General features: G+C 43.3%; 1 protein-coding gene across 1 annotated transcript in view; it reads left to right on the top strand.

The window, feature by feature from the left end:
• The window catches only part of MAP2K4 (mitogen-activated protein kinase kinase 4), a 123,531-nt gene that overhangs the window by 91,696 nt on the left and 4,803 nt on the right, over window positions 1-27,032 (top strand). The window contains exons 9-10 of the mRNA XM_077746718.1: window positions 15,103-15,180; window positions 17,544-17,692. Of these exons, the coding sequence (XP_077602844.1) occupies window positions 15,103-15,180; window positions 17,544-17,692 (227 nt within the window). The remainder of the gene's footprint in view (window positions 1-15,102; window positions 15,181-17,543; window positions 17,693-27,032) is intronic.

Raw genomic sequence — 27,032 nt, 5'->3', positions numbered from 1 at the left:
AGTTGGTTTCCATATAACACCCAGGGCTCACCCCCACAAGTGCCCTCCTCCATGCCCATCTCCCCCCTGCCCCCCCACACCCATCAGTCCTCAGTGCTCAGCATTCAAGAGTCTCTCATGGCTTGCCTCTCTCCCTTTCCCCCACCATTTCCCCCCTTCTTTTCCCCCTTGTTCCTCAGTTAAGTTCCTCCTAAGCCTCCTATACGTGCAGACATATGGTGTCTGTCCTTCTCTGCCTGACTTATTTCGCTCAGCATAACACCCTCAAGGTCCATCCATGTTGCTACACATGGCCAGCTTTCATTCTTTCTCATTGCCATGTAGTATTCCATGGTATAGATAAACCACATCTTCTTGATCCATTCGTCCGTTGATGGACACTTAGGCTCTTTCCATGATTTGGCTGTTGTGGAGAGTGTTGCTATGAACTTTTGGGTACATGTGCTCCTATGCATCAGCACTCTTGTCTCCCTTGGGTAAATTCCTAGCAGTGCTATTGCTGGGTCCTAGGGGAGTTCTGTTGTTAATTTTTTGAGGAACCTCCACACTGTTTTCCAGAGGGGCTGCACCAGTTTCATTTGTCTTTCTTAAAATAGCCTATTAGGCATGGAAATCCAATCAACTTCTATCTCACCAGCACTAGGAAATTGTTGGTGTTTGTGTCTCCCTCTGATCCTTGTTCAACAAATTTGGTGATACACATTCATTCATATCCTGTCTCTCTGTCTCCTTGTTTCAAAAACGTTTTTTTCTCCAGGATATAATTTCCATTTTCCACTCATGTATAAGACTGAAACAGTGGTATTCAGTTTTTTCCCTTTGGAAGATCATTCAGGTTTTCAAAATGTCTGGTAAAGAAATTATTTGCCAGTTCCTAGAAGACTTATTTTTGTTAAGAGGCTTTTATTACAGACTCAGTCTCTTTGCTTGTTACAAGTCTTTTCAGATTTTCTAATTTGCGTCAGTTTGGGCGATTTGTGTGCTTCTGGGAATTTTTCCATTCCATCTGGGTTCTCTGAGTTTGTCTTATAAGTTCATCGCCTCTGTTTCCTCAGGTTCAGATTCTGTTCATTTCTCCAGTGAATGGGTTATACTTTCCATTTTCTTGGCATGCTTTATATTTTTGTGGATGTGAAAAACTGGACATTTTGAATATTACAACGTGGTGATTCTGGAACCCATGTTCTTCCCCTCTCCTCATGGTTTCTTTTGTTCATTACTGTGAGATGTAACTGTTTCTTTAGTGATTTTTTCCCCCTAAAGTCTTGTTTTAAAGTCTGTATAATGGGGGCGCCTGATGGGTCAGTTGGTTAAGTGCCTGACTTTGGCTCAGGTTATGATATTGCAGTTTATGAGTTCGAGCCCTGTATCAGGCTCTGTGCTAACAGCTCAGAGCCTGGAGCTTGCTTCAGATGCTGTGTCTCCCTGTCTCTATCTGCCCCTCCCCTGGTCATGTTCTGTCTCTATCTCTCAATAATAAAAATGTTAAAAAAAATTTTTAAAAAGTACTGAGAAAAACCTCAATGAAAAAACATCCTTCCTAAATCTAGTGTTCCGCAGATATTTGTCAGTGGAACCCACTTTATTGTGTGGCGTGCCTGTTAATAACTACAAGAGATTCTAGTCTGTGGAAGACCATTTATTCAGGAGTGTTGTTAAGGATGTTACTGTGTCACTTAGGCTTTTCAGTTGGAAAAAAAAATAAATGCTCTTCAGGGTCGTTAGCTCTTGCTTTGCCAGCTTTGTCAATCCATTACATCCCAGCTCTTCTTGGTTTAAAAATTGGAGACCTCAGGGGCGCCTGGGTGGCTTAGTCGGTTAAGCGTCCGAATTTCGCTTGGGTCATGATCTCGCGGTTCGTGGGTTCGAGCCCCGCGTCGGGCTCTGTGCTGACTGCCAGCTCAGAGCCTGGAGCCTGCTTCAGTCTGTGACTCCCTCTCTCTCTGACCCTCCCCTGCTCACACTGTCTCTCTCACTCTGTCTCTCCTAGAAATAAATAAAACATTTTAAAAAAAAATTAAAAAAAAAAAATTGGAGACCTCAAGCCACAGTGAGGTCCCACCTCACACTGACGAGCACGGCCCGAATCCACAAGTCAGATACTAATTAGTGTTGTGGAAGGCGTGGAGACATTGGAGCCAACACGCGCTGTTGGTGGGAGAGAACATGATACGGCCACTTTGGAAGAAGGTCCTGGCAGGTCCCGCAGCATTTCAGTGTAGAAGCTACAATAGGGCTCCAGTCACCGGGACTCAATTTCCCGACAGCAGTGACAGCGCTTGTCCACCCAGAAACTTGCACATGAATGTTCATAGCACATAACTACGTGAACGTATAACGCCCAGCGGTAGAAATAACCCAGACGCGTGTCAGTGGGTGAACGGGCACACGGGGGTACAGTGGGCCATTACTCAGCCTCAAACCAAAATGACATTACCCACACGGGCTACGAGATGGATACACCTTGAAGACATTACGCTAAGTGGCAGAAGCCAGATACCAAAGATAACACGCTATATGGCTGCATTTCTGTGTAAATCCAGAATAGGGAAACCTGGGGTGATAGAAAGCAGATGAGTATGTGTAGCGTGGAGGGCAGTGGCGGTACAGTGAAGTGGCGATGGCCGAAAGTGCGGGGCGGGAGGAAGGTTCTGCAAGTGACTGTGGTCATGGTCGCCAGCTCTGGGAGTATGAGAAAAGCCATTGATTAAATTGAGTGCTTCAAATGGGTGGGTTGGGTGGTGTATGGATCCGATCTCAGGAAAGCTGTTTAAAAACCAGTGGAAGGCGGCCATCGCTTGAGTCAGTACTGCGACTGCGGCTGGTGCACACAGTCCCCGAGAATTGTGACTTCACAGAAATCAAGCTTGGGAAGCTACTGTCTTTGGGCAGCTCTGTCGTCCTCTTTGAACATGTGGGTTTGTGGTTGAGTAATCAGTGCTCTGCCTTTCTTTAGCGATTTGAAGGCTTATTTCTGAATGTTAGGGAACAGCTCCTCCCTCCCAGTCCCCCACCCCTCTGCATAATCTTGGGTGTCAATTCTATGATGCTTTTCTCCTAAGAGCTTTTTACTCAAATTTTGAATATCTTAATGATGCTTTTTTTTTTAATTCAAGTTAGTTAACACACAGTGTAGCCTTGACTTTAGGAGTAGAACCCAGTGATTCATCACTTACATATGACACCCAATGCTCATCCCAAGTGCCCTCCTTAATGCCCATCCCCCGTTTAGCCCATTCTCCCCACCCAACACCCCACCAGCAACCCTCAGTTTGTTTTTAGAGTAGTGTATTTACGAGTCTCATGGTTTGCCTCCCTCTCTGTTTTTATCTTATGTTTCCTTCCCTTCCTCTACGTTTATCTGTTTTGCTTTTTAAATTCCACATATAAGGGAAATCCTACAATATATGTCTTTCTTTCTGTGACTGACTGACTTTGTTTAGCATAATACTTGCCAGTTCCATCCACATTGTTGCAAATGGCAAGATTTTTATTCGTTTTCATTGCTGAGTAGTATTCCATTGTTTATACACCACATCTTCTTTATCCCTTCATCCATTGATGGACACTTGGGCCCTTTCCATAATTTGCCTATTTTTGATAGCACTGCTATAAACATTGAGGTGCACTTGCCCCTTCAAATCAGCATTTTTATATCCTTTGGATAAATTCCTAGTAGTGCAATTCCTGGGTCGTAGGGTAGTTCTATTTTTAATTTTTTTGAGGACCCTCCATACTGTTCTTCAGAGCGGCTGTACCAGTTTGCATTTCCAGCAACAGTGCAAGAGGGTTCCCCTTTCTCCATACTTTCACCGACATCTGTTGTTCCCTGAGTTGTTCATTTTAGCCACTCTGACAGGTGTGAGGTGGTGTCTCATTGTGGTTTTGATTTGCATTTCCCTGATGATGAGTGATGTTGAGCATCTTTTCATGTGTCTGTTAGCCATTTGAATGTCTTTTTTGGGAAAGTGTCTGTTCATGTCTTCTGCCCATTTCTTCCCTGGATCGTTTGCTTTTTGGATGTTCAGTTTGGCAAGTTCTTTATAGATTTTGGATACTAACCCTTTATTCGATATGTCACTTGCAGATATCTTCTCCCATTCCATCAGTTGCCTAATATTTTTTGCCTAGCAAAACATTTTGGAATATTCAGGGAAAGAGTCCAGATATGATTTGTTTCTCCCTTGATGCATATATATATGTGCATTCCCAAAGGAGGCTCATGTGCCACTTCTTCCGTCTGTACACGTAACAGCTTATCTGCAGTGGCTTGATATTTTCACTTCCTGGTGACTTTGAAATCCCATCGCATTATGCCTGTTTTTTTAAAAATGTTCAATGAAATAGCTCCACGTTTGAAGAACTCTAGTATTGATAGTTTTGTAAATGTGTTTCTTATTGAAAGATTATGTCCTTGTTCAGTATATTAAAACTAGTATATGTGCTGCCAAAGCAAGCACGCAATATAGTAAAAATAAAGTACAGACTGGTAAAGTGGAGCATTAGTTACCCGTCATTCATTCATAAAGGGAAAAAACTGTTTTGTGGGTATATATCCTGCTGCAGTTTTATGTAAATGAAATCCCATGGCGCTTCCTCTTTTCGTCTGCTCTGTAGACATTTGCAGGCGTGTTTCCAGGTCGATGCGTCTTCGTGTATAATGAATTTAGCCACTAGAAATTAACTGACTTTCTATTTTTGCCTACTTGCATTTTTTTAGTTTTTTATTTTTTATTTTTTCTAAATTTTTAAAAATGTTTATTTATTTTTGAGGGAGACAGAGCACGAGTCAGGGAGGGTCAGAGAGAGAGGGAGACATAGAATCTGAAACGGGTTCCAGGCTCTAAGCTGTCAGCACAGAGCCTGACATGGGGCTCGAACTCACAGACTTGTGAGATCATGACCTGAGTAGAAGTCGGGCGCTTAGCCTACTGAGCCACCCAGGCGCCCCTATTTTTTTGTTATTCTAAATACTGCTGCAAAGTATTCTAAATACTGCTGTTTAAGCTGTTTCTTCACACAACTCTTTTCTGTCTTTCCTTGTCTATGTGTAAAAGGGTCATGCTTCTCAAGGCCTTTGGGGAAACAATGTATGATCAAAATGGTGTGCTTTCTCAATAGGTGTCATTCCACATTAGAATGTTACAGTTTTATCTTTGCTGAGTTGGTAGGCCCAAGTGGGATTTGTTAAAAAATTTCATGGGATTTTTCTTAAGTATTTTAAAATTATTGAGGAAGTTACATACTTTTGCATTTTTTTCTTATATTTGGCCACTTTTATGTATTATCTGTTGCCAGTTTTTTTAAATAGGATGCCAGTCTTCCATAATGAGAACTTTAATTCTTTTCTTATTAGGCTACATATGTTTTCCCAGAAGTTGTCGCTTGTCTTTAAACTCTACATATTTTGTGGTTGAATTACAGCAATAGAGAATTTCAATGTGGTTCGCTTATCAGTGTTACCTTTGCGGTTTCTGGCTGTTAGCATATCTTGAAAGGTTTTCTTTGTGCCGAGATCAGAAGCGGTTGTAGACACACATCTGAGCACCTAAGTTTAGGCCTTTGTTCTTTTACATTTCAGGTTAAAAAAAAATTTTTTTTTAAATTTTCTCCTTTTAATAATCTCTCCCCTCAACATGGGCCTTGAAATCGCAACCCCAAGGTGAAGAGAGTCACATGCCCCTTCCACTGAGGCAGCCAGGTGCCCTTAATTTCGGGTTTTTAATCCTGATGTAATCAGGATTGGTGAAATATCAAGAGAACGAGTGTAACTTTTTTCCCCACAAATGGTTAACCGGTTAGGAATTTTTAAAAAACTTTTTATTTATTTTTCTCAATTCAAGAATAATTAACATACAGTGGTGTTAGTTTCAATTTGCAAGGTGACAATATAGTGACTCAGCAGTTCTATGCGTTATTCACTNGTGAAATATCAAGAGAACGAGTGTAACTTTTTTCCCCACAAATGGTTAACCGGTTAGGAATTTTTAAAAAACTTTTTATTTATTTTTCTCAATTCAAGAATAATTAACATACAGTGGTGTTAGTTTCAATTTGCAAGGTGACGTACAATATAGTGACTCAGCAGTTCTATGCGTTATTCACCGCTCATTGTGACAGGTGCATTGTTAATCCCCTTCACCCATTAAATAAAAATTGCATTTTTAATTATCTGATTATTCAAAGTCCATGGTTCAGAATCAGTACTCTTGTACTAAATCTTTGGATTGGGGACTGTTTCTGGACTGTGCTGTCTCCTCTTTCTGTATGTTTCATATGAATAGTGTATCATTTTTTAAAAATATTTTTATTTATTTCTAGGAGAGAGAGAGAGAGAGAGACAGCGTGAGCAGGGGAGGGTCAGAGAGAGAGGAAGTCACAGACTGAAACAGGCTCCAGGCTCTGAGCTGGCAGTCAGCACAGAGCCCGACGCGGGGCTCGAACCCACGAACCGCGAGATCATGACCTAAGCGAAAGTCGGTCGCTTAACCGACTAAGCCACCCAGGCGCCCTGAATAGTGTATCATTATTAAAAATAGCAGGGGTTTTATTGGCATTTCATTAGACTTTTAAATTCCTTTGGTTACTGCATGTGTATATTTTTTAGTCCTCCCAGCAAAGAATATGCTCTTCCTCTCTATTTGCTCAAGTTATCTTAATGTTTGTTAATTTTTCCTTCTTAACAGGCTGCACACATTTCTTAATAAAGTCTTTAAAATTTTGTTGTCCATCTGGAGACCCCGGGGTGGCTCAGTTGGTTAAGCGTCTGACTTTGGCTCAGGTCATGATCTCACAGTTCATGAGTTCAAGCCCCGCCTCGGGCTCTCTGCCATCAGCGCAGAGTCTGCTTTGGATGCTCTGTCCCTTTCTGTCTCTATCTCAAAAATAAATAAACTTAAGAAAATTTTTTTTTGTTGTCCCTTTGGAATACTTGTATATACCCGCTGTCTGTGCTTTTTCTCCTTTTTATTCTTTCAGTACCCAGTCTTAAGGGTTCTTTTACCCCCACTACTGCGTTTTAACTGCTGTCATTAGAGCAGCCGTCGTCTTTGATGTTGCTGAAGCCCCTGGTCAGTGGAGTCATGACCTTCCTTAATTTTCCTGGATGTTTGAAATGCTATGTTCTTGAAGACTTTTGTCGCTGGTTTCCGTGACATTACGCGCACTTGGCTACCTTCCTGGCTGGCCCCTCTCTCCTGGGTCTCTGGGGTCTTCTCATCTTCCTGATCTCTTTTATTTTGGTGTACCCGAGGGCTGAGTATTCAGTCTTTTTTTTCCTTTTAACTACCGAAATTCTTTTAATGAGTCCATCCAGTTTTAGGGATTCATCCTTTCTATCTCTGTTGTTCCGTAGATGCTCGGGCTGATGAGTGCCCGCACATCTCTTTCCTGCCCGCACGTCACCTGGGAACTCCAGAATCACCTACCCAGTTTCCTACTTTCTATCCCTTCTTAGAGCCCACAGAAGTTGCACATACACTCAGTCTATTCCCAGCCTCTTGACCCCATCATATCACCTCTCTGCTCCCTACAAAATCTGGGAGCTGCCTCCCCATCTTCAGTTTGTCTGTATCTCAGTAAATACTTACCCTTCTTACCAGTTGCTCAGGGCACAGATTTCAGAGTTTCATTTCCTTCCTCTTCTTACTCTACATCCTGTCCATAAGCAAATACTGTCTGCTTTACCTTCAAGGCATAGAACCCTCTCTTTTTAAAGGCATAGAACTCTCTTTCTAAAATGACCAGTGTTCTTTAAAAAAAAAAAAAAAAAAGCAAGGTGGGGGCATCTGGGTTCCTCAGTCTGTTAAGTGTCTGACTTCGGCTCAGATCATGATCTCAAGGTCCGTGGGTTCAAGCCCTGCGTTGGACGCTATGCTGACAGCTCAGAGCCTGGAGCCTGCTTTGGATTCTGTGTCTCCCCCTCTGTCTCTCTGCCCCTCTCCCACTCCCACTCTGTCTCTCTCTCAAAAAAATAATAAAACATTAAAAAAATTTTTAAACCACCAGTGTTCCTTGGTCCAGCTACTGGCATTTGTGACCTGCCTGATTGCTTTCGTCTCTAGAATGGTCTTCCTGCTTAACCTTGCTCTAGTACATAGTCTATACCCAACGTAACAGCTGGTTACCCTTTCCGAGTACTGTCAGATTATGCTGTCTCTCCGCATAAAACTCATCCCCGAATCCTCATAATGGGCCTAGAAGGCTCTACCTGATCTGGCCCTCCACTGTCTTTCAGAATCGTTTTCACGTTACCTTCTGCCTCGCTTGCCATACTCTGGCCACCACACTGACCTCTCTGTTCACCTACATCTGGAGAATGTTCCTACCTGGAGGTCTTTTCCTGTCTCCCTTGAACTCTCTCCCCTGCGAATAATTTTAACGTGGCATTCTTTCATTTACACTTACTTTACTTTCACTTTCGCTTACTTAGGTCTTGGAGCAGATGTCGCGTGCTTAGCAGCTAGTCCTTCCTGGACCACCACATCTGACCTATTCCTCTCATCTCCTTGACCCTACTTTGCTTCATAACCCTCATCACCACCGGATTCTTTGTTTTTGTATATGTGTCTCTGTCTAGATTGTGAGCCCTTTGAGACCACCATCCTTCCCTTTTTTTGTTAAATTTATTTTTAAGCAACCTCTGTACCCAACATAGGGCTCGAACTCACAACCCTGAGATCAAGACTTGTGTGGTCTACTGACTGAGCCCACCAGGCACCCCGAGACCCCAGTCTTTATTTAGTTAGCTCCCTGCTATATTCTTGGGTGCTAAGGCAGCTTCTTGTTGCTATTTTAAATGTCATGTAATATGTTTTCCTAACAATTGCTGATATATAGGGACACTATTTAGATGGATATGTTAATTTTATAACCAGCTAAATTACGATCTGCCTCATTTTTTAATTTGAATTGATTTCAGATGGTACTCAAGGTACCATTCTGCACATAAGTTTTGCCTTGGCCCTCCTCATATTTATTGATCTTTCTTGTACGTGTGTATGTATTTACTTTTCTCATATTTACTTCTAGATCAATATTGAATGACAGTATTGATAGTATGACTCTGTGTTTTTCCTGGCTTGAAAGCAAATGCTTTTTTCTGCTTTAAGTCTGTGTGCATTTCTGTGTGTGTGTATGTATTTATGTGTGTGTGTGAGAGAGAGAAGATGAGTGTGAATCAGGAACAGCTATTAAAATTTTATTAAATGCCTTTTTGGTATCAGTCAGTCCATGAGGAAATGTTTCTCCCTCTGTAGCCACTGATATGACAAATCATAGTAACATGTTTTCTGCAGTTGAACCATTCCAGCCTTCCAGAAATATACATGGCTCATAGTTTATACGCTTAATGTATTTTTATGTGTGGTATGTTAGTATAATTTCTGTATAAAAGTGTTTAAGCGAGATTGGATCATAGGTTATATTATGAAGGTTTTATGTGGGCTCTGCCAGCATTAAAAATCAGATTGGGAAATTTTCCATCTTCATTTTATTCATACAGTAAAAAGGTACTGATCATCTTGTGAATGAAACTTATCTTTGATCTCCTTGTGCTCAAAAAAGTTTCCCCAGACTTCGGAACATTTGTGGTGGCATGATTTTCTGTTCTTTGAGATTGAAATCCATCTTAGGTAGGAGTCTTTGGGGAAAGATAGAGGAGTCTTCAGAACCTGTGAAGTGTACTGTTTCCTCAGCATCTGCATGTGTGTGGGTGCGTGTGAATATGTACACGTATACACGGATGTATTTTTGTTTTCTTAGTTGTTTTTGTTTATTTATTTAGAGGGTGCTAGCTGGGAAGAGGGGCAGAGGGAGAGACAGAATCTTAAGCAGGTGCTATGCCGAGCACGGAGCCTGACACAGGGCCCAATCTCAAGACTGTGAGATCATGACTTGAGCCGACATCAAGAGTCAGACACTAAACTGACTAAGCCATCCAGGTGCTCCCTTAGTTTTTTAAATGTTAGATGTAACAGCTATTTGCTGGGATGGTGTTTTTTTTTTTTTAATATTTTTAAAAATTTATTTCTAGGAGAGAAAGAGAGAGACAGCATGAGCAGGGGAGGGTCAGAGAGAGAGGGAGTCACAGACTGGAACAGGCTCCAGGCTCTGAGCTGGCAGTCAGCACAGAGCCCGACACAGGGCTCGAACCCGCGAACTGCAAGATCATGACCTAAGCGAAAGTCGGATGCTTAACCGACTAAGCCACCCGGGTGCCCCTTTGCTGGAATGTTTTTAATAGCCAGGTGTATGGTAGTTTAAAAAGTTGTCCACAATTTCTTTAATACACCTCCCTTTAAGAGGAGACTAAGTACTGCCTGATATGTGGACCGAACTTAGCAAGTCACTTTGAAAGAAGAACCTATGGCGGAAAGGACAGGGTGTCCTTTCTGAGAGTAGGTCATAGAAAGGCCCTGTAGCTTCTGGATTGCTTACTTTGGGGGAAACCAGCTGCCATGTTGTGAAGGCACTCATGCAGCTGTAAGAAGAGACTTGTGTGGTGAGGAGCTAAGGCTTCCTGCCAGGAGCCTGGTGAATGAGCTTGGTGACAAACCCTTCAGAACCCAAGAGAGACTTCAGTCTTAGCTGACATCTTGACTTCAGTCATGAGATACCCCGAGTCAGAACCACCCATCAAAGCTGTTCCCTGAATCCTGACTCATATAAACTGAGATGTTTGTTATTTTAAGCTATTAAGTTTTAGGATACTTTGTTACACATCATAGCTAACCAGTACAAAGTGTTTCATTGATTTCTTTTTAATCACTTGACTTATTATTTCCTTTCAAAGCTTTTTGGCCCATATATTTCTGCCTTTTAAGACATATGAAGATTCTTTTTAGCATGATAAATGATCAGTTAAAAGTGAAATATTGGAAAGGACCTGTTCTGTATTATGAATTACATATTCAACACTTCTCTTTTGCCTCTTTAATCCAGACAGAGAAGGATCAATTCAGAATGTGTTAACATTGTAATTGTCAGTTTCTCCTTATTTCTTGGTTTTTATTTTGTGTGTTTCAATACAGGGTAACTTGTGTATTTAGTATTTTTATTGCTATATATGTTTTTGGATATAAAATTGTTTTATCAATTTTTTTTGGCCAGTTTTGTTAATGTCACATATCCTCTAAATTGATGTTTTCCTTTATATTTTTAGAAAGCTTTTTGTTTTTCAAACCTATGCTTTGGATTTAGATTTAGGATGCTGGGTCTTTAATTAACTTCCTGAATCTTAAATTTCTCCTTCTCTCAATGAATAATTTTCAAGATGTTAAAAATAGTACAGTTGGAAGTAAAGAAAGAGTATGCCAAAAATGTATTTGACTCGTTCATAAGATCACTGGGCAGGTAGGATGGTGAAACTAGCTTAAGAGCATTTGTGTCATTCAGTATTTATGGTCACTGAGGAAAGAATGAGTTACTTCAATAAAGAAGTAACTTTCAGGATTATGGGACAGAAATCATTTGCATCCCTAATGGACAAAAATATATATGTAATGGTGTAACTGAAGTGGCCCTCATGAATAGTAAGCATTAAGCAAAATGAAAAGGACAAACAATTCTTGGGTTGGCTCCAGTGTGAGTGAAAGGAAATGGAATGCTTTTTTGACATGTTTACAGGAGTTGGGGATATTTTCATGACACACACGTGCTGGAGATTCCAGGTCTTCATGACAGACACACAGAGCAGTTTCAGAATGACCTGACCCCCAAGACCATGCATGGTAGGCACCCTTTTTTAAGTGCACACTTTGAATTTTGACAAATGTAGTGGATCATCTCATCAGTTGAGAAAGGAAGATGTCTGTCACTGAGCAAAGGTCCCGGGTCTTGTTTGCTGTCCATGCAATTGGATTTCCTCCTCCCGGAGATTCATACAAATGTAATTTCACACCACGTTCTTGCCTGCGGCTGCCACCTTCCTCTAGTCTCTAGCATGATGTGCTGAAGAGATAGTCGTCCTATGGGGTACTGTGGCTTGTTCTTGTTACTGCTGAGAAGTTTCCATCGTGTTGATGGACCACGATCTATTGTCCACCCACCTGTGGATATCTTGGCGTTAGCAAGTGCTTCAGGACCTGCGCTGTCTCCATTTATTGAGGGCGTTTTGCTGTCAGCCATATTTTGTGCTTTTCAGTGTAGGAACTCTTTCTTGAGCACCTTTTATGCTTATTCCTAGGGGATTCGTGGTCCTTGATGCTACTCTTGTGAATGGGATTTTAAAATCTATTTTCCAGCATGTTTCTGTTGTCATAGATAAATACAGATTTGCATCCGCCCCGTATCCCTGCTCAGGTCACGGTTAACTCTAGTAGGGATGGTCTGTGTAAGCAGTTACAGTAGGGATGGTCTGTGTAAGCAGTTACAGAAGTTCAAGTGTCTCTGAGTTAAGGCAGTGGTGTGGTGTATTTTGTTTTGTTTTGTTTTCCCTCCTGGCCTTTCTGGACTAGCTAGGACCTCCGATATAATGCTGAACAGAAGTCCAATGTCATTCCAGTGTTAATTAGGAAGAGAGTGTTCTGGACTTCATGGGTAAAAAGTATGATGTTCGCTCTCAGTGGTTTTGAGATGTCTTTTATGACATGAAGTTTCCTTCTTTTCTCTTAGTGTGCTGAGAGTTGAATTGTGAATTTTGTCGGAATCAATCCTACATTTACTGAGTTGATGATATATTTCTCCGTTTCTCTGTAAATGTGGGGCATCACATTCCTTTTCAGGTTTTAAGCCAGTATTTTATTCCTGAGATAAATACCACTCGGCCACGATTATTACCTGTTCATGTGTTGCTAGATCAGTGTTGCCCATATTTTTGTTAAGTTTTTGAGTTTGTGTTTATGAGAGTTATGGATTATGTCGTAATGTTTTTATTATGTTTACATAAGTGATTAAATTGGCCTCATAAAATGTTTTCTTTGAAAGAAATTTATGTAAGACCGGTCTTCTCTCTCCCTTGCATGGTTGAAAGAGTTCACCAGAACCCATTGGGTTTCGACTTGCTTCATGGGAAAGCTTTTAATAGCAAATTCATTGAAAAAATAGCTTCACAGCTATTCAGATTTCTATTATTATTTATGATAGGTTTCATTTTCAAAAACCGTGTTCATTTTGTCTGTTTCTGGAAGGGCAATAATGTTCCTCCTTTCATCCTGATTTTAGTAATTTGGTTATCTCTCCTTCTCTCTCAGTCAGTGTAGCCAGAAGTTGATCCGTTTCATTGATCTTTCCAAAGAATCGATGTGCATTTTGTCGTCTTTTCTCTGTTGTTGTTGTCGTCGTCGTCTATTTCACTTACTTTTCACTCTCCTTTTGATTATTGTTTCTGTGTAGTTTGGCCTTACTTTGTTCTATTTCGAACTCCTTAAAGCTGTAAAGTTGGGTTTTGATTGCTCTCTTCTCTTTTAGTATTTGCATTTAGTGCTAAGAATCTCCCCCCCAATACTGCTTTTGCTGCATTTCCCAAAGCTTCATAAGTTCTATTTCATTTTAATTTAGTTCACAGTGTTGTTTTACTTTATCTCGAGTCTTTCCCTGGAACCCGGGGGCTTTTAAGAAGTATGTTGTTTCATCTCCAAATATTTGGGGATTGTGCAGGGATCTTTCTGTTACTGATTTCTAATTTAGTGACTTTGTGATCTGAGCACGCGCTTTGCATGATTTCTTTTTTTAAAAAATAAGGTGTGTTTTATGGCCCAGAACATAGTTTATGTCAGTGAATGTTCTATGTGAGCTTGAGAAAAACGGGTATCCTGGTTCTTGTCGGACAGAGCATGTTCCTCTCTTAGTTGACTATCTGAATTTTTATTGAATGTATATCTTCTCCGGTCAGTACATATATTCACACCTAAGAACTAAGTAGTCTCCAGTGAATATTTCTGCAGACATAGTACTCTTGTTCAAAGCCAAAATGTATAAAATAGATTGGCAAACTAGCTGCCGATATAACAGTCACCTATCACACTTCTGGACATTTCTTCCAGTAGTAGTTACTGTCAGGCTCACCTGGGAGCCATCAGTTCTGGCTACTGGTTCTCTTCTTCCTCATCCCTGACACATTATGGAAGCAATGGTCCCCTATTTCAGGGAAACATAAAGAATGCTCCCTTCGTGGAAATAACCAAAGATGATCTTTGCTGTTTGCGTGATAGGATAATATATTTTGGCAATGCCTTCATTTGGATAAAAATGACTAATTGAGATCTTTAAAGCTGTGCATAGTGATGCACTTAGCTTTATGATNACATAGTACTCTTGTTCAAAGCCAAAATGTATAAAATAGATTGGCAAACTAGCTGCCGATGTAACAGTCACCTATCACACTTCTGGACATTTCTTCCAGTAGTAGTTACTGTCAGGCTCACCTGGGAGCCATCAGTTCTGGCTACTGGTTCTCTTCTTCCTCATCCCTGACACATTATGGAAGCAATGGTCCCCCATTTCAGGGAAACATAAAGAATGCTCCCTTCGTGGAAATAACCAAAGATGATCTTTGCTGTTTGCGTGATAGGATAATATATTTTGGCAATGCCTTCATTTGGATAAAAATGACTAATTGAGATCTTTAAAGCTGTGCGTAGTGATGCACTTAGCTTTATGATGAAGAGTGGGTGGAGTAGTTATACTGAATTCATTGAGCTTATATTTGCTCTTGTATCTCAGATATATTATGGTGTGGCTTTTTTCGCGGAAACAGAGGAGACCTAGTCATTTCTTTTCTTTTTTTTTTTTTTTCTGTTTCCCACTACTTGCTTACCAAGGTGACGCTGTAATTCTTTATTTCTTTTCACTTTTCTAGTTTTCTTCTTTTTCTCTTTGTTTGTTCTCAGCTTCTGGTCTGCAAATGCTTTGGAGTCCTTAGGGGGTAAAATGAGAAGAGGTGCTTTGTTCCCCCTTTTTGGAGGTGGCCATTAAGGGGGGGTTTGTGGGTTACCCTTGTTTATTTTCACTCTAATGATGGCTTCCTGTTGCTCCCAGTCTGCCCCCAGATGTGGATTCTTCTAGAAGGATGCTGCCGTTTCAGCTACCTACCCAGCGGTGGCCTCCATCCTGGACCCTGAGGGTATGCATAATTAATGATTCGGACCTCTCTTTGTGTTCCAGCCTGAGAGAATAGACCCGAGCGCATCTCGACAAGGATATGATGTCCGCTCTGATGTCTGGAGTTTGGGGATCACATTGGTACGTTTGTCATGGGAGAGCAACAGAAAAGTTGGCATTGAAAGAAAATGTTATCAATCTTCCACCCCTCATAAGAACTGCTTTCTTTTTTCTCCCCCCTTTCTTCTAGTCTTTGACTTTATTTACCCATTTTTTCCCCTCCCTGGTCATAATCACAAGGACTGTATCTTCTAGTTGTTGAAAAAAAAAGTATGTGTTTTACTTTAAAAAAATCAAAGCAGCGTTGACAGTTTCCCTCAAGGTTTTAGGAGGCGCCTTGGGCTCTTTGGTGTCATGCCGGGTCCCTTGGCTGCAGATACGAGGTGTCAGCAACTGCACTGGGAACAGAACAGGGGAGGGCGGCTCACCCATGGTCAGTCCAGTGGTGAAGGCACCTACCTCCTGCCACCTCGAGTGAGAGTAGTATGTCCAGTAATGCTCTGTAAGCATGTGTGTCAGGTATCCGTGTTTACGTGGGCAAATGTAGTTTCTACTTGGAATCTCCTACTCGCTGAATAGAAAAGTCCCCCGTGAATGAGGTGAAAGTAGTTAAGTTCTTGCGGAAATGGAACTACCATGGCAATAAAGCCGATGAAAGTCCTGCCTTCAGACAACACTGAGAAAGGATAGTAAGAAAGCTACGTAACTCGCAGCTAAGCACAGTGAAGCAACCTCTTCTTTCTCACCTGTACCTGTACTGAAATTCTCCTCCTAAGTTAAAAGTTGTCTGTATTTGCTTATTACTTCCTTGTTAGCAAATGTTGTTTTGAAATTTAGATTTATTTTCTTGTGCTTGCTGCTTTATCACGAGTTGGTGCCATTTTTCTGACCTTGGACAGCGTCTTCTACAGCGGGGTGTGAATTTCCCATCACTAGGTGGGGCCGTGTCCTGTTTGGGAGGCAGCCCTAAACTTTCCCGTTCATGTCCTCCCATTTATAATAAGGTCCCACAACCCAGAGATAACACAGATTCCAAGTAAATAAGTTTTTGTAGCTCATAACTAATCTCTATTTGTTGATCTGCATTGTATGTTCCTGAGACCTTCCTGTAGATCAGAATCACATACCCTTGTTAGTAGTTATCCTGGGTGGCCATTAAAATTAGTGTCTAAGTTCCCAAGGCCTTCACCTTATGCTCCACATTTTACTTTACCTTTCTCTCATCAAAACCTGTTCTCAGGAATGACTCTGGTGAAGTTATCCCTGGTGTTGTGAATAACTAGTCAGATTACTTCGTCCCAAGCATCTGTATTTGTATCAATAAGACACCGCAGCTGACGGACTGAATTGCTGCCTGTGTGTGGCGTCCCTGTTCACTCTCCCACAGGCATGTGTGTGTAACTGGAGGCGGCGGGGAGCTGACGGGAGCTGACTGTGCCATGCCAGCCTTCCGTTGAAGAAGACCCTTATGTTTGCTTGGTAGCTTCCTTTCTCTGTATCAACTAGTAATTTAGTATCTAATTAAATCGACACAATCGGATTGCTCTGAGCTGAAGAAGCCCTGAGCGGCTGTCCCCGGCGCTGCCTCTCAGATGCCTTCCCCTCCGATGAGCGTGGGGTCTTACCCTCATGTGCCAGTGGCCCATCATTGCACCTAAAACTGGCCTCATTTAGGCCATGCTGCAGATTTAGACCTCTTTTTTGGAAGAAGCACAATTTCTTGGTTTTCTGTTATCCTCGGAACAACGAGAGAGGGGGGAAATACAGGCCACAGATATGTTTGACCTTTGAACGATGGGGCCATACGTCCGAAGCTCCTTCGGATCTGGTTGGGCATGGTTCAGAGATGTTGTCCTGAGCACCTCGCTATTGGGGGTTTGACCCAGACTTGATTTCTCCAGTTGTGGCAATACATGGCTGTGGTTGAAGCTGCAGTAACCACAGGACGGCTGGAGAACCCAACCGCATGTTGCTGCCTTTGAGCTCAGGTGGGGCTCTTGTTGATTGGACTTTCTCTTCCCTTAAAAATGAATCTGACCACTGTTCTGGACATGGCCTTCCGTTCAGGTCACTATTGATTGTGCAGACTTGGGACCAAGAAAGTTCTTAAACCAACGTTCCGGGACCCAATACAAAGGAATCGGACTTGATGGCTACCCTGGCACTTACATGGCGGGGCCCTGGTCCGGGCTTAAGTTTGGTGTTTCCTTTTAGTCCCAGTCCTTGAATTCAGTTGATGCAGAATTCTCTATATTACCTTGATTTCTAAACACCCTTTCCACTGAGCTTTACTAATTGGGAAAGTTTCACCTCCCCCTGATGTGGGTTTGATTCAAGGCTTTGCGAGGATTTTGCTTGGAATTCAGATTTGCAGCGTGGCCGTTGCAGTGCGGAGTCGTAAATAATGGCCCGTATATCATGCTTTTCCTCTGTGTTCTCTTCAGTACGAGTTAGCCACAGGCCGATTTCCGTATCCAAAGTGGAATAGTGTATTCGATCAACTAACACAAGTCGTGAAAGGAGACCCTCCCCAGCTGAGCAACTCGGAGGAAAGGGAGTTCTCCCCCAGTTTCATCAACTTTGTCAACTTGTGGTGAGTACGTGACGTCCGAACCCGCCACCCACACGTGGTGAGAACGGCCACTTCCTGGCTCCCCCGCAGCACCGAGCCTCCACGCCCGGGAGGGAGCCCTTTTGCTCTCGCTCTGCCTCTGAGCTGGGACTCCGGGTCATGTGCCACACAGAGGTCCCGGAGGGCCGGAGAGCATCGCTCTCGTGTTCTATGAGGTGGTTGCTGATGGAAACCAGAGGTGGGTGGTGGAGAGGCGCTGCCTCCGGATTTCTGGTACAAGAAATACAGCCTGGTGAGACTGATCATCTTATTTGGGTGTGGCTCTAACAGTGAAGCTGTGCCAGAATCACCGGGCAGCTTTTACGAAGTCAAGAGCCTACCAGGACAGGCTGGAGTTTCCGGGCTGACCCTCTGCCCCGACCGAGCCCGTGACACAGTGTGGTGCGTGTAGGAGAGGCCGCCCACAGCTCGGTGGGTCAGCCGACTACTGGGTCTCAGACCCTGTTCCGGGAAGGCGTGAGCCCGACACCTGCTCTTGTTTGTCTACCTTTTAAGAGGCGTGTGCATTGCACACCCGTGTGTGTCCATAACAAAAAATAAGAATGTGCAGATAAGGCAGGAACAGTCATGCTTTGTACGGTTTCAGTCTGTGTTTCAAATGAAATCTGTTTTGTTATCATTTGAAGATTTTGGATAATTATTCTGTTTAGCCACATGATTTGAAAATAAGATGTGTTTCTGGGCAGAAAGCTTTCTTGAGGGACGCCCAGAGAGCTCAGTCGGTTAAGCCTCCGACTTCGGCTCAGGTCATGATCTCATGGTCTGTGAGTCTGAGCCCCGCGTCGGGCTCTGTGCTGACAGCTCGGAGCCTGGAGCCTGCTTCAGATTCTGTGTCTCCCTCTCTCTCTCTGCCCCTTCCCTGTTCACGCTCTGTCTTGCTCTCTGTCTCTGTCTCTCAAAAATAAATAAACATTAAAAAAAATTTTTTTAAAGTGTTCTTGAAAATGCTTTTCTTTTTCTCCATATTTTTTTCCTGCCAAGAACGCTGTTTCTCCCTCCTCTTTCTAGACCCTGAATGACTTACATTTCATGGTCTAGCATTGCCCTCTTTTTGAATAATTAGAAAAATCGCTGTTAGACTCTCTCTGTCAAGTTCCTTTCGTATTTTGCAATGAAATTCTCCCTCTGCGATGGTTTCCAGGGGGAGAGGAATACCTCAGGGTTTTCTAGGTGGACAAAGGCCATTGGCTCAANTGTGCAAGCCGGAGAGAGGAGAGAAAGAGAAAGAGAATCCCAAGCAGCCCCTGTGCTGTCAGCGCGGAGCCCAAAGTGGGGCTTGATCCCACAACCCTGGGGTCATTACCTGAGCTGCGATCAAGAGTCAGACGCTCAACTGACTGAGCCACCCAGGTGCCCCAATCCCTTGATCAACTGACTGGCTTTGTTGCATCAGCGTGTAGTACTTGTATGTGTATAGTTTTATTTCCGTCTCTCTTGTTGCCAGTCCCCCCTGTAGGTAATGGTTATAGACATCAGCGTCCCGTTGTTTCCCTGAGTAGGCCCATGGTTCCCTCTGCTTCCGGATCATCGGGCCTGTGGTTGAGGGGCATCTGGTTTTATGACACGCTCCTTTCAGCTCTCCGCACGTGTCCGTTCTCCCTTCCACTGTTCATGGGCGTTTTCCGCCCTCTCCACCCTGGATCGTTCAGGTTTCTGATTGGTTTCTTGTGATCCAGTGTCGTCTTGTGCCAAACCATTCGTTTTTTGTCAGAGTTGTATTGTTAACCGTGCACGTCTGATCATGTAACGTTTTTGTTTTTTGTTTTTTATTTTTAAAAATTTTTAACTGTTTTATTTATTCCTGAGAGAGAGAGAGAGAGAGAGAGAGAGATAGTGTGAGCAGGGGAGGGTCAGAGAGAGAGGGAGACACAGAATGTGAAACAGGCTCCAGGCTCCGAGCTGTCAGCACAGAGCCCGATGTGGGGCTCGAACCCACAAACCATGTGATCATGGCCTGAGCCCAAGGTGGATGCTTAACCAACTGAGCCACCCAGGCGCCCCTGTTACTTTTTGTTTAAAACTGCCTAGAGCATGTATTTTTAACAGCGTGCTATCACCCCGAAGGGGGCAAACATTTATTCTGGAGAGTAAGACCTCTTGGATGCACAATGGTCTGCAACCCTCCAGAGGGCTGCTACAGAGCATCAACCGATAGGTGGTATTGAAATTTCACAGGAAGGTGGGGCAGTAATGAGTAAAAGATTAAGGAGTACTGGTCTAGAGGCTTGCCCTGGCCCTTAAAATAAAGTCTAAATTAACATGGCTTTCACGTTAGTGAACACATATTATTTACAAAAATTTTTTTTTGTTTATTGATCTTGAGAGAGAGAGAGAGAGAGAGAGATAAAGAGGTAGAGCATGAATCAGGGAGGGGTGGAGAGAGGGGCTGAGAGAGAATTCCAAGCAGGCTTCGAGCTGTCAGCACAGGGCGTGACACAGGGCTCGAACTCATGAACTTTGAGATCATGACTTGAGCCAAGATCAGGAGTCGGACGCTTAACTGACTGAGCCCCCAGGCGCCCCTCAAAACCCGTTATCTGGACATGGTTTACGGCCCTAGCCACATTTCTCAGTGCTCCGCTGGAGCTGTTTTTCTGCCAAACTGAATTTCTTCAGTTGTGCACGTTAAATGCATACAGAAGATATGGGAACATAGTCTCACAGTCTTTGGGTAGATTAAGATCCTCCCCAACAGCACACAGAAGGTGCTAAGCCTAAAAGAAGAGATTGATGAAGTTCAGTTCCATTAAAACTGAGACCTTCTTTGGATGAGGAGACAGCACTGAATGACACGCCCAGCCATGTAGTGTCCTTGCCCTGCGGGTATTTGATACAGGACTTTCATTCTGAATATGTTGAGAGTGCCTACTAGTATAAACCACTTACAATATGAAAATGACAAGCAAAATTGGCCAGATACTTGAGAAGGTGCTTAAAAGAAGATACTCAGGTGCCCCGTCAGCATGTGAAAGGGTGACATCAGGGGAACGCAAAGCAAAACGACAATGAAATACCATTACTGTCACCAGAAGTGACCACAGTTTAAAAGACTGATGGTACCCGGAGCATCTGAGGCCGCTGGGAGTCCCGTGAAGTGGCTGCACGACTGTAAGTGGTGCAGTGTCTTTGGGAGACCGTGGCAGTATCTCATGTAGCTGGTGGAATACAGCTGGTGCCTACTTTATGCTCCAGCATTTCAGTCCCAAGTATATGCTCAGCGAAAGCCGAGACAGAGGCATGCGAAAGGACCTGTGGAAGAATGTTCAGAACCGCTTGTTCATAATAATCTCCCATCAGAAAGGGGCGCCTGGGTGCCTCAGTTAAGCGTCCGACTCTTGATTCTGGCCCAGGTCATGATCTCAGGATTTACGGGTTCCAGCCCCGCTGCTGGGCTCTGCGCTGGCAGCACAGAGCCTGCTTGGGATTCTCTTGTTTCCTCCTCTCTCTGCCCCTTCCCTACTCTCTCTGTCTCTGTCTCTCTCTCAAAAATAAATAAATAATAAATAAATNATGGGTGGGATGGGTGGAGGGGAGAGAGAGGGCCTGGCTCCCAGGTGTGGGGTGAATAAGTCACGAGGATGAAAGGCACAGCATGGGGACCATGGTCAGTGATGTCGTGATGGCATCGTGTGGTGGACAGGTGGGAGCCCAGCCTGACGAACAGACTTGTTAACGTAACAGCGTGTGTCAACTCTACTTCAGGTGAAGAAAAAGTGACAAAAAAATAAATTATGGGAAATAAATTATGGAAAGACTCAGCAGAGTCTTTCTGCTATCAGCAGAAGCAAGACCAGATCCTTCAAGCCAGGACCCGTGAATTCCCAAGGAAAAAGTCAAATTCAATATGAGTTGTTCAGAAGAAATTCCAACACTCGCTCACAAACACAAGGAATGAGAATTAGTGGAAGCAACCAACAGCAGGCATAGATCTGACGTCTTTAGATACTAGAATAATTAGCAACAGAAAAAGTCTTTTCATAAATTCAGAGGAAACGAAGAAGCTTGGAAAGAAAAGCAAGGGACACAAATCTATGAAGAACCAAAGGGAAGGTCCAGAAATCAAAAGCATAAATTAAAAAATTCAGTGGCTGGATTAAACGGGTTAGGTGTGATTGAAGAGAGATCAGTAAACTGAAAAGCGGGTCCAAAGCTGTCAGCAGAACTTTTGAAATGATGGGAATGTTTTATAACCTGCCCTGTCCAGTGTGGTGGCCATAGCACTTGAAGTGTGGCTAAGGAGATAAATTTTAGACTTTTATTTCATTGGAATTAATTTGACAAATGCCCAAACCTTATTGGATGCGCAGCTTTTAACTAGTTGGGGTTCATGTGATAAGTGGGAACCAACCTAACGGCAGTGGTAATTCTGAAACACAAGATCGTCAGTGTCAATAATAATTTGGTTAAACATTTCTACTCAAGCGGCATCCTGAGTTTATACGTTGGCACAGTTTTTTGCTCCTGTAACTGGCATGGAAAAATCTAAAACCCAAGATTGTTCCAGCTTTACAAAGTAAAATATCTGTGTGGGTGACAGATGTGATAGAAGTAGGTATTAAATGCTCTGGAGGCCTGAAGCCTTGGCCTTGCTCTGCCCAGGTCTGGAAGCAGGCAGTGGTGGCTGGGACGTTACTTCCTGCGCAATCAGAGGTTGACAAGCGCTCTTTTTTGGACAGGGATCCACAGGAATGGGGCTTTGCCTAGAAATCGGGATCTGGGGAGTGAGTCACTGCCGGGGTCACAGCGTGCTCCAGGGATACAGAATGGCAAGGGCATAGATACCATTGGTGTAAGCAGAGGACTGGATCTGTAATAATCCTAACTTCAGCAGGGGGCTGGAACTTCAAAGAGCCATTAGGGGCCCTTCTTCTGTGTCGGTGGACCCTCAAAGCAGCAGCGGCGGTGAAATTGCTCTGTCTAACTCTAGCTTCTTTCGGTTTGTAGTACTTAGTAGACACGCCGAGATTTGTTGAGCAAATGTGTGCATAAGTGTGCACGCTCTGCAAGCCAGAATTGCAAAATGCATGGAGTCTGGTGCTAAAAAAAGCAACTAATAAAACAGAACACAAATTTACTTTAAATCAAGCGGAGCTTATGGACTAGTCTTCATTACAGTTCAAAATAAAATAGGTACATTTAGGTTGTCCGACGAAATGAGGGTGTAAGTTCGATTAAAACTGAGGAGGAAGTAAAACAGAAATGAAATAAACAGTTGGATATAAACACTAATGTAGAGATTTAGAAGTGAAAAAACTTAGCCATCGATGCAAAGGACAGCAGACTTGATGCACTCTAGGCCGGAAGCAAGTGGGGATAGAATCGGGGAAGTTGGCAGATAGGTAGGTCTGAGGGGTCTCCCGACATGACACAGATTCAACTGTGTGAAAGAGCGGTCACGCGCCAGGGAGAACAGAATGGGAACTTGTAAGATGTATGTAGCGGACACGACAGAACGTAATTCTGGAAGATGGAGGAGCAGTATTGAAGATCATGGCAGAAATCATTTGAGAATTGATGTAGGGCATGTTCTCAGCTTGAAATTAGTCTCTGTGCCGTGTAGGACCCACAAAGGTAAATGCATATGTAAATGCTCTCAAGTAGAAGCAAAGAACAATAATGTAGAAGTTAGCAGGAATGTGCAATGTCCGGGAAGGCATAGTCAGTTAGACTGACAGCCAGTGTGTCACAGCCAGCCACAGTGATTGCCAGAAAACAAGCTATAGCTCCAGAGTTCAGAGGAAAAGTAGGTGCTAACCTAGTCCTAAAGTTTTATACCTGGGCGCTCAGTTATCATTCAAAATAAGGAGGAAGTACAGATTTTTCCAGGAATGGAAAGAGTAATAGTTTACGATTCATAGGCTGTTTGTAAGGATATACTTGGCCCAGAAGGAGAGCGAACCCAGCCGAAGGGTGTTGCAGGTTGGTTCCCTGGAAGACAGGCTTTTTTTTCTTTCAAGATTATTTATTTTGAGAGAGAGAGGAAGTGTGACTGGGGGAGAAGTAGAGAGAGAGGGAGAGAGAGAGAATCCCAAGCAGTTCTCTGCACTACAGGGTTCGAGCCTGTGAACTGTGAGATCGTGACCTGAGCCCAGGTCAGATGCTTAACTGACTGAGCCACCCAGGGGCCCCGGAAGGCAGGCTCTTGAGGCAGAGATCAGTGTGCAGGAAGCGGATGAGGTGGTAGTGACCTTGCCATCAACAGCTAGCAGAGCAGAGGGCAGCTGGACCGCGGTGTGATCTCAACCTCCGCAACCCTGGAGCAGGACGTGACGCCGAGATGACCCTCCAGGGTTGGCTGGGCGTGTACGAGGGTCTCGATTCCTCTGCCCCTTTGTGGAGCAGTCATCAGCTCAGGCTGCCCCAGGGAGGCGAAGGTGGCTGTCTTCAGCCAAGGCCATCCCTAAAGGGACGGCCCCTGGGGGGTGTCTGCCGGGAGAATCTCTTCCTACTGGAACTCAGTGTAGCTATATTTGGTGTAGCACAGCGCCCCATCCCATCCAGGAGGGATGGAAGATAGAAAACAGCACCGAGTTTAGAAATAGGTGAGGAATGTCTGGGTGGCTCAGTCAGTTACAGGCCTGACTCTTGGTTTCGGCTCAGGTTATGATCTCACGGTTTGTGGGTTCAAGCCTCACATCAGACTCTGTGCTGATGGAGTGGTGTCTGCTTGGGATTCTCTCTCTTGCCNGACCTAAGCGAAAGTCGGACGCTTAACCGACTAAGCCACCCAGGCCAGGCGCCCCAATAGAGTCACAATATTGATACTCTTAGTTTCGGTCCGTGCTTAGAGTGTGTGGTTTTTTTTCTGAATGTACCCTTCAGTCAAAAGCTCGCTTAAGGAATAAAAAGAAGGTGAATGCTTAGGAGCCAAAATATGATGATTCCAGCTCACAGTTTAAATTCCTCCCTGGTCTTCCTATTAAAACTTCCTATTTTAAATCATTAATGGATTTTTTGGTAAGTTTATTTATTTTGAGAGAGAGAGAGAGAAAAACTGTGCAAAAGCGGGGAAGAGGCAAAGACAGGGGGACACAGAATCCCAAGCAGGTTCTGCGCTGTCAGCACAGAGCCCAGTGCAGGGCTCGATCCCATGAACCCTGAGATCATGACCTGAGTGGAAATCGAGAGTCGGACGCTTAACTGGTGGAGCCACCCAGGCGCTCCTTAAATTATTAATGGGATTTTTAAAAGGGAAACCCAGTCTTTACTTGTACTGTCTTTGAGGAGTTCTTGTGAAATAGCAAAGGCGAGACTGAATTCAGGAACGGGGTGACTGATGCAGAGTTTGCCATGCACAGAGGGGTCGCGCCGCGGGGAGGGTACCAGATCTGTCCGGGAATCTCTCAGCTGGGCACAGCAGCACCCAAAAGTGAGCAGCTTTGGGGACAGGCAATTAGGAAGCTAATCTTGGTCCTAAAAATGTCCCGAGGGAGCCTTCACTACCAGATCCCAGGCACGGCTGGGACTCTGTGGCAGTGTTCACGTCGGCCTTCTGCTTGGCTCAGGCTTTGCCAAAGTAGCCCCTGTGAGGACACCTGTGTTGGTCAGAGGCTGGGAGCACAGCAGAAGCTGTTCCAACAACCCAGGAAACACATCCCTTGGGAAGGTGGCATCATATTCCGCAAGCACTGGTGCCCTTGGGGCGCGAAGAAACACAAATGAAGATGAGCGACGTATCAATCCATAAAGTTGGAGCAAACGTTCCTTTGTAAAATTTGCCACTGAAGAAGTCAGGGAAGAAAACTGGTGAGAACGCATGAATTTGAATTCAGGAAATGGTTTTCAATGAACAAACATGGTTTCTAAACTGAAGGGGAAGAAACTGTGATCAAACCGTATGTTGGGTGTTGCAGGGTTGACCGAATCTGGCAAACGAGCCGGCGACACCCTTGAGTTAATCTTGTAGACGAAAGGGATAAAAAAGATGAACAGGAGACACATGATAGGAGTCCTGGAGAAAAACCCCAGAAGAGTGCACTTAACTGATAGTAGAGAGAGAATTAAAATGGAAATGATCTTTACTTGAAAACCTTGAGTCCTTAAATTAAAATAGCAGACCAAATTAACTGGGAGAGGGGAAAAGAAAAGACAAAAGCCACGTCTGGGGGTGTTGTAAGATTTTGTTGTTTTCTGCATTCAGAGATAAAACTTGGCAAGCTTTCGTTGAGAACCCAGGCACCCATTAATGTACACACCAGCGTAGAAAGACACAAAATCAGGGTAGTACCTGACGGGTGGAGGACAGCGGGGGTGTGATGGGTGAGACCACTTCACCCGCAACTACTAAAATACTGGGTGAATGTTTTATGGTCTCTGTTTAAATGTAGCAACATTGGACCATCTCCAGGGAGTCCACAGAGTTCTAAACGTACGTGAAATTACGGGAGGTAAAATCTCCGATGAGGGGTTAGTATCCAAGAGATATGAAGAACTCGTACAACTCAACACCAAAAAAACTGTAAATAATGCCATTAAAAGATGGGCACAGGGCCTGCATAGACATTTTTCCAAAGAAGACATCCAGATGGCTGACGGACACCTGAAAAGATGTTCNTATTTAATATTTACATTAATAAATTAAAATAAATTTAGTTTATTATGAATTATAATTAATTATAAATTATAATTAATTATAAATTAATAAGTTATAAATATATTTAATATTTAATTATTAATAATTAAAATTAAAAAAGAAATAGGTGAACTATGTTGTCAGTGTTAATGAACTTTGGTGTGTGAAAAAATGAATTTATTCGAGGTTGGAGGAGAAGTGATGATGAAGACATGGTCCCAGACCAATCTGGTAAATATAAACAACATGAAAATACTGGCCACCTTCATTACAGAAGGTAGAGTTCAAGGGGAAAATATCATCGGGCCAAGGTTTTAATCCCTCAGTGAGGTGGTAGTGCTGTCCACTTTTTGGACCACAGGACACAGAATTGAAATAAAGAGTGCAAAAATTAAAAACAAAAACCTAAGGATAAATGATAAAATTTATATATAGTTTACTTCCCAGACTTCTAGTTTCTCTTAGGTGGTATTGGTATAAATACTTGCGTAGGTATTTAGAAAACCCGTGTGCACAAACACACAATTTCATACACACATTCATACATTTAACTATGTAGTATTCTGCATCTGTGCCGTAATCTATCCAACATTTGGTATTTAACTTGTTTCTGGTTTTCCACTGATGCTTCTACACTGAGTATCCTAAGGACAAACCCCTAGATTATAAGTGTGTGTGTGTGTGTGTGTGTGTGTGTGTGTGTGTGTGTGTTTATGTCTGGCAGGTTGT

The sequence above is a fragment of the Crocuta crocuta genome, unplaced genomic scaffold (genome assembly GCF_008692635.1).
Source record: "Crocuta crocuta isolate KB4526 unplaced genomic scaffold, BGI_CrCroc_1.0 scaffold139, whole genome shotgun sequence".
NCBI lineage: Eukaryota > Metazoa > Chordata > Mammalia > Carnivora > Hyaenidae > Crocuta > Crocuta crocuta.
This window is presented reverse-complemented; position numbering and strand designations above follow the sequence as displayed.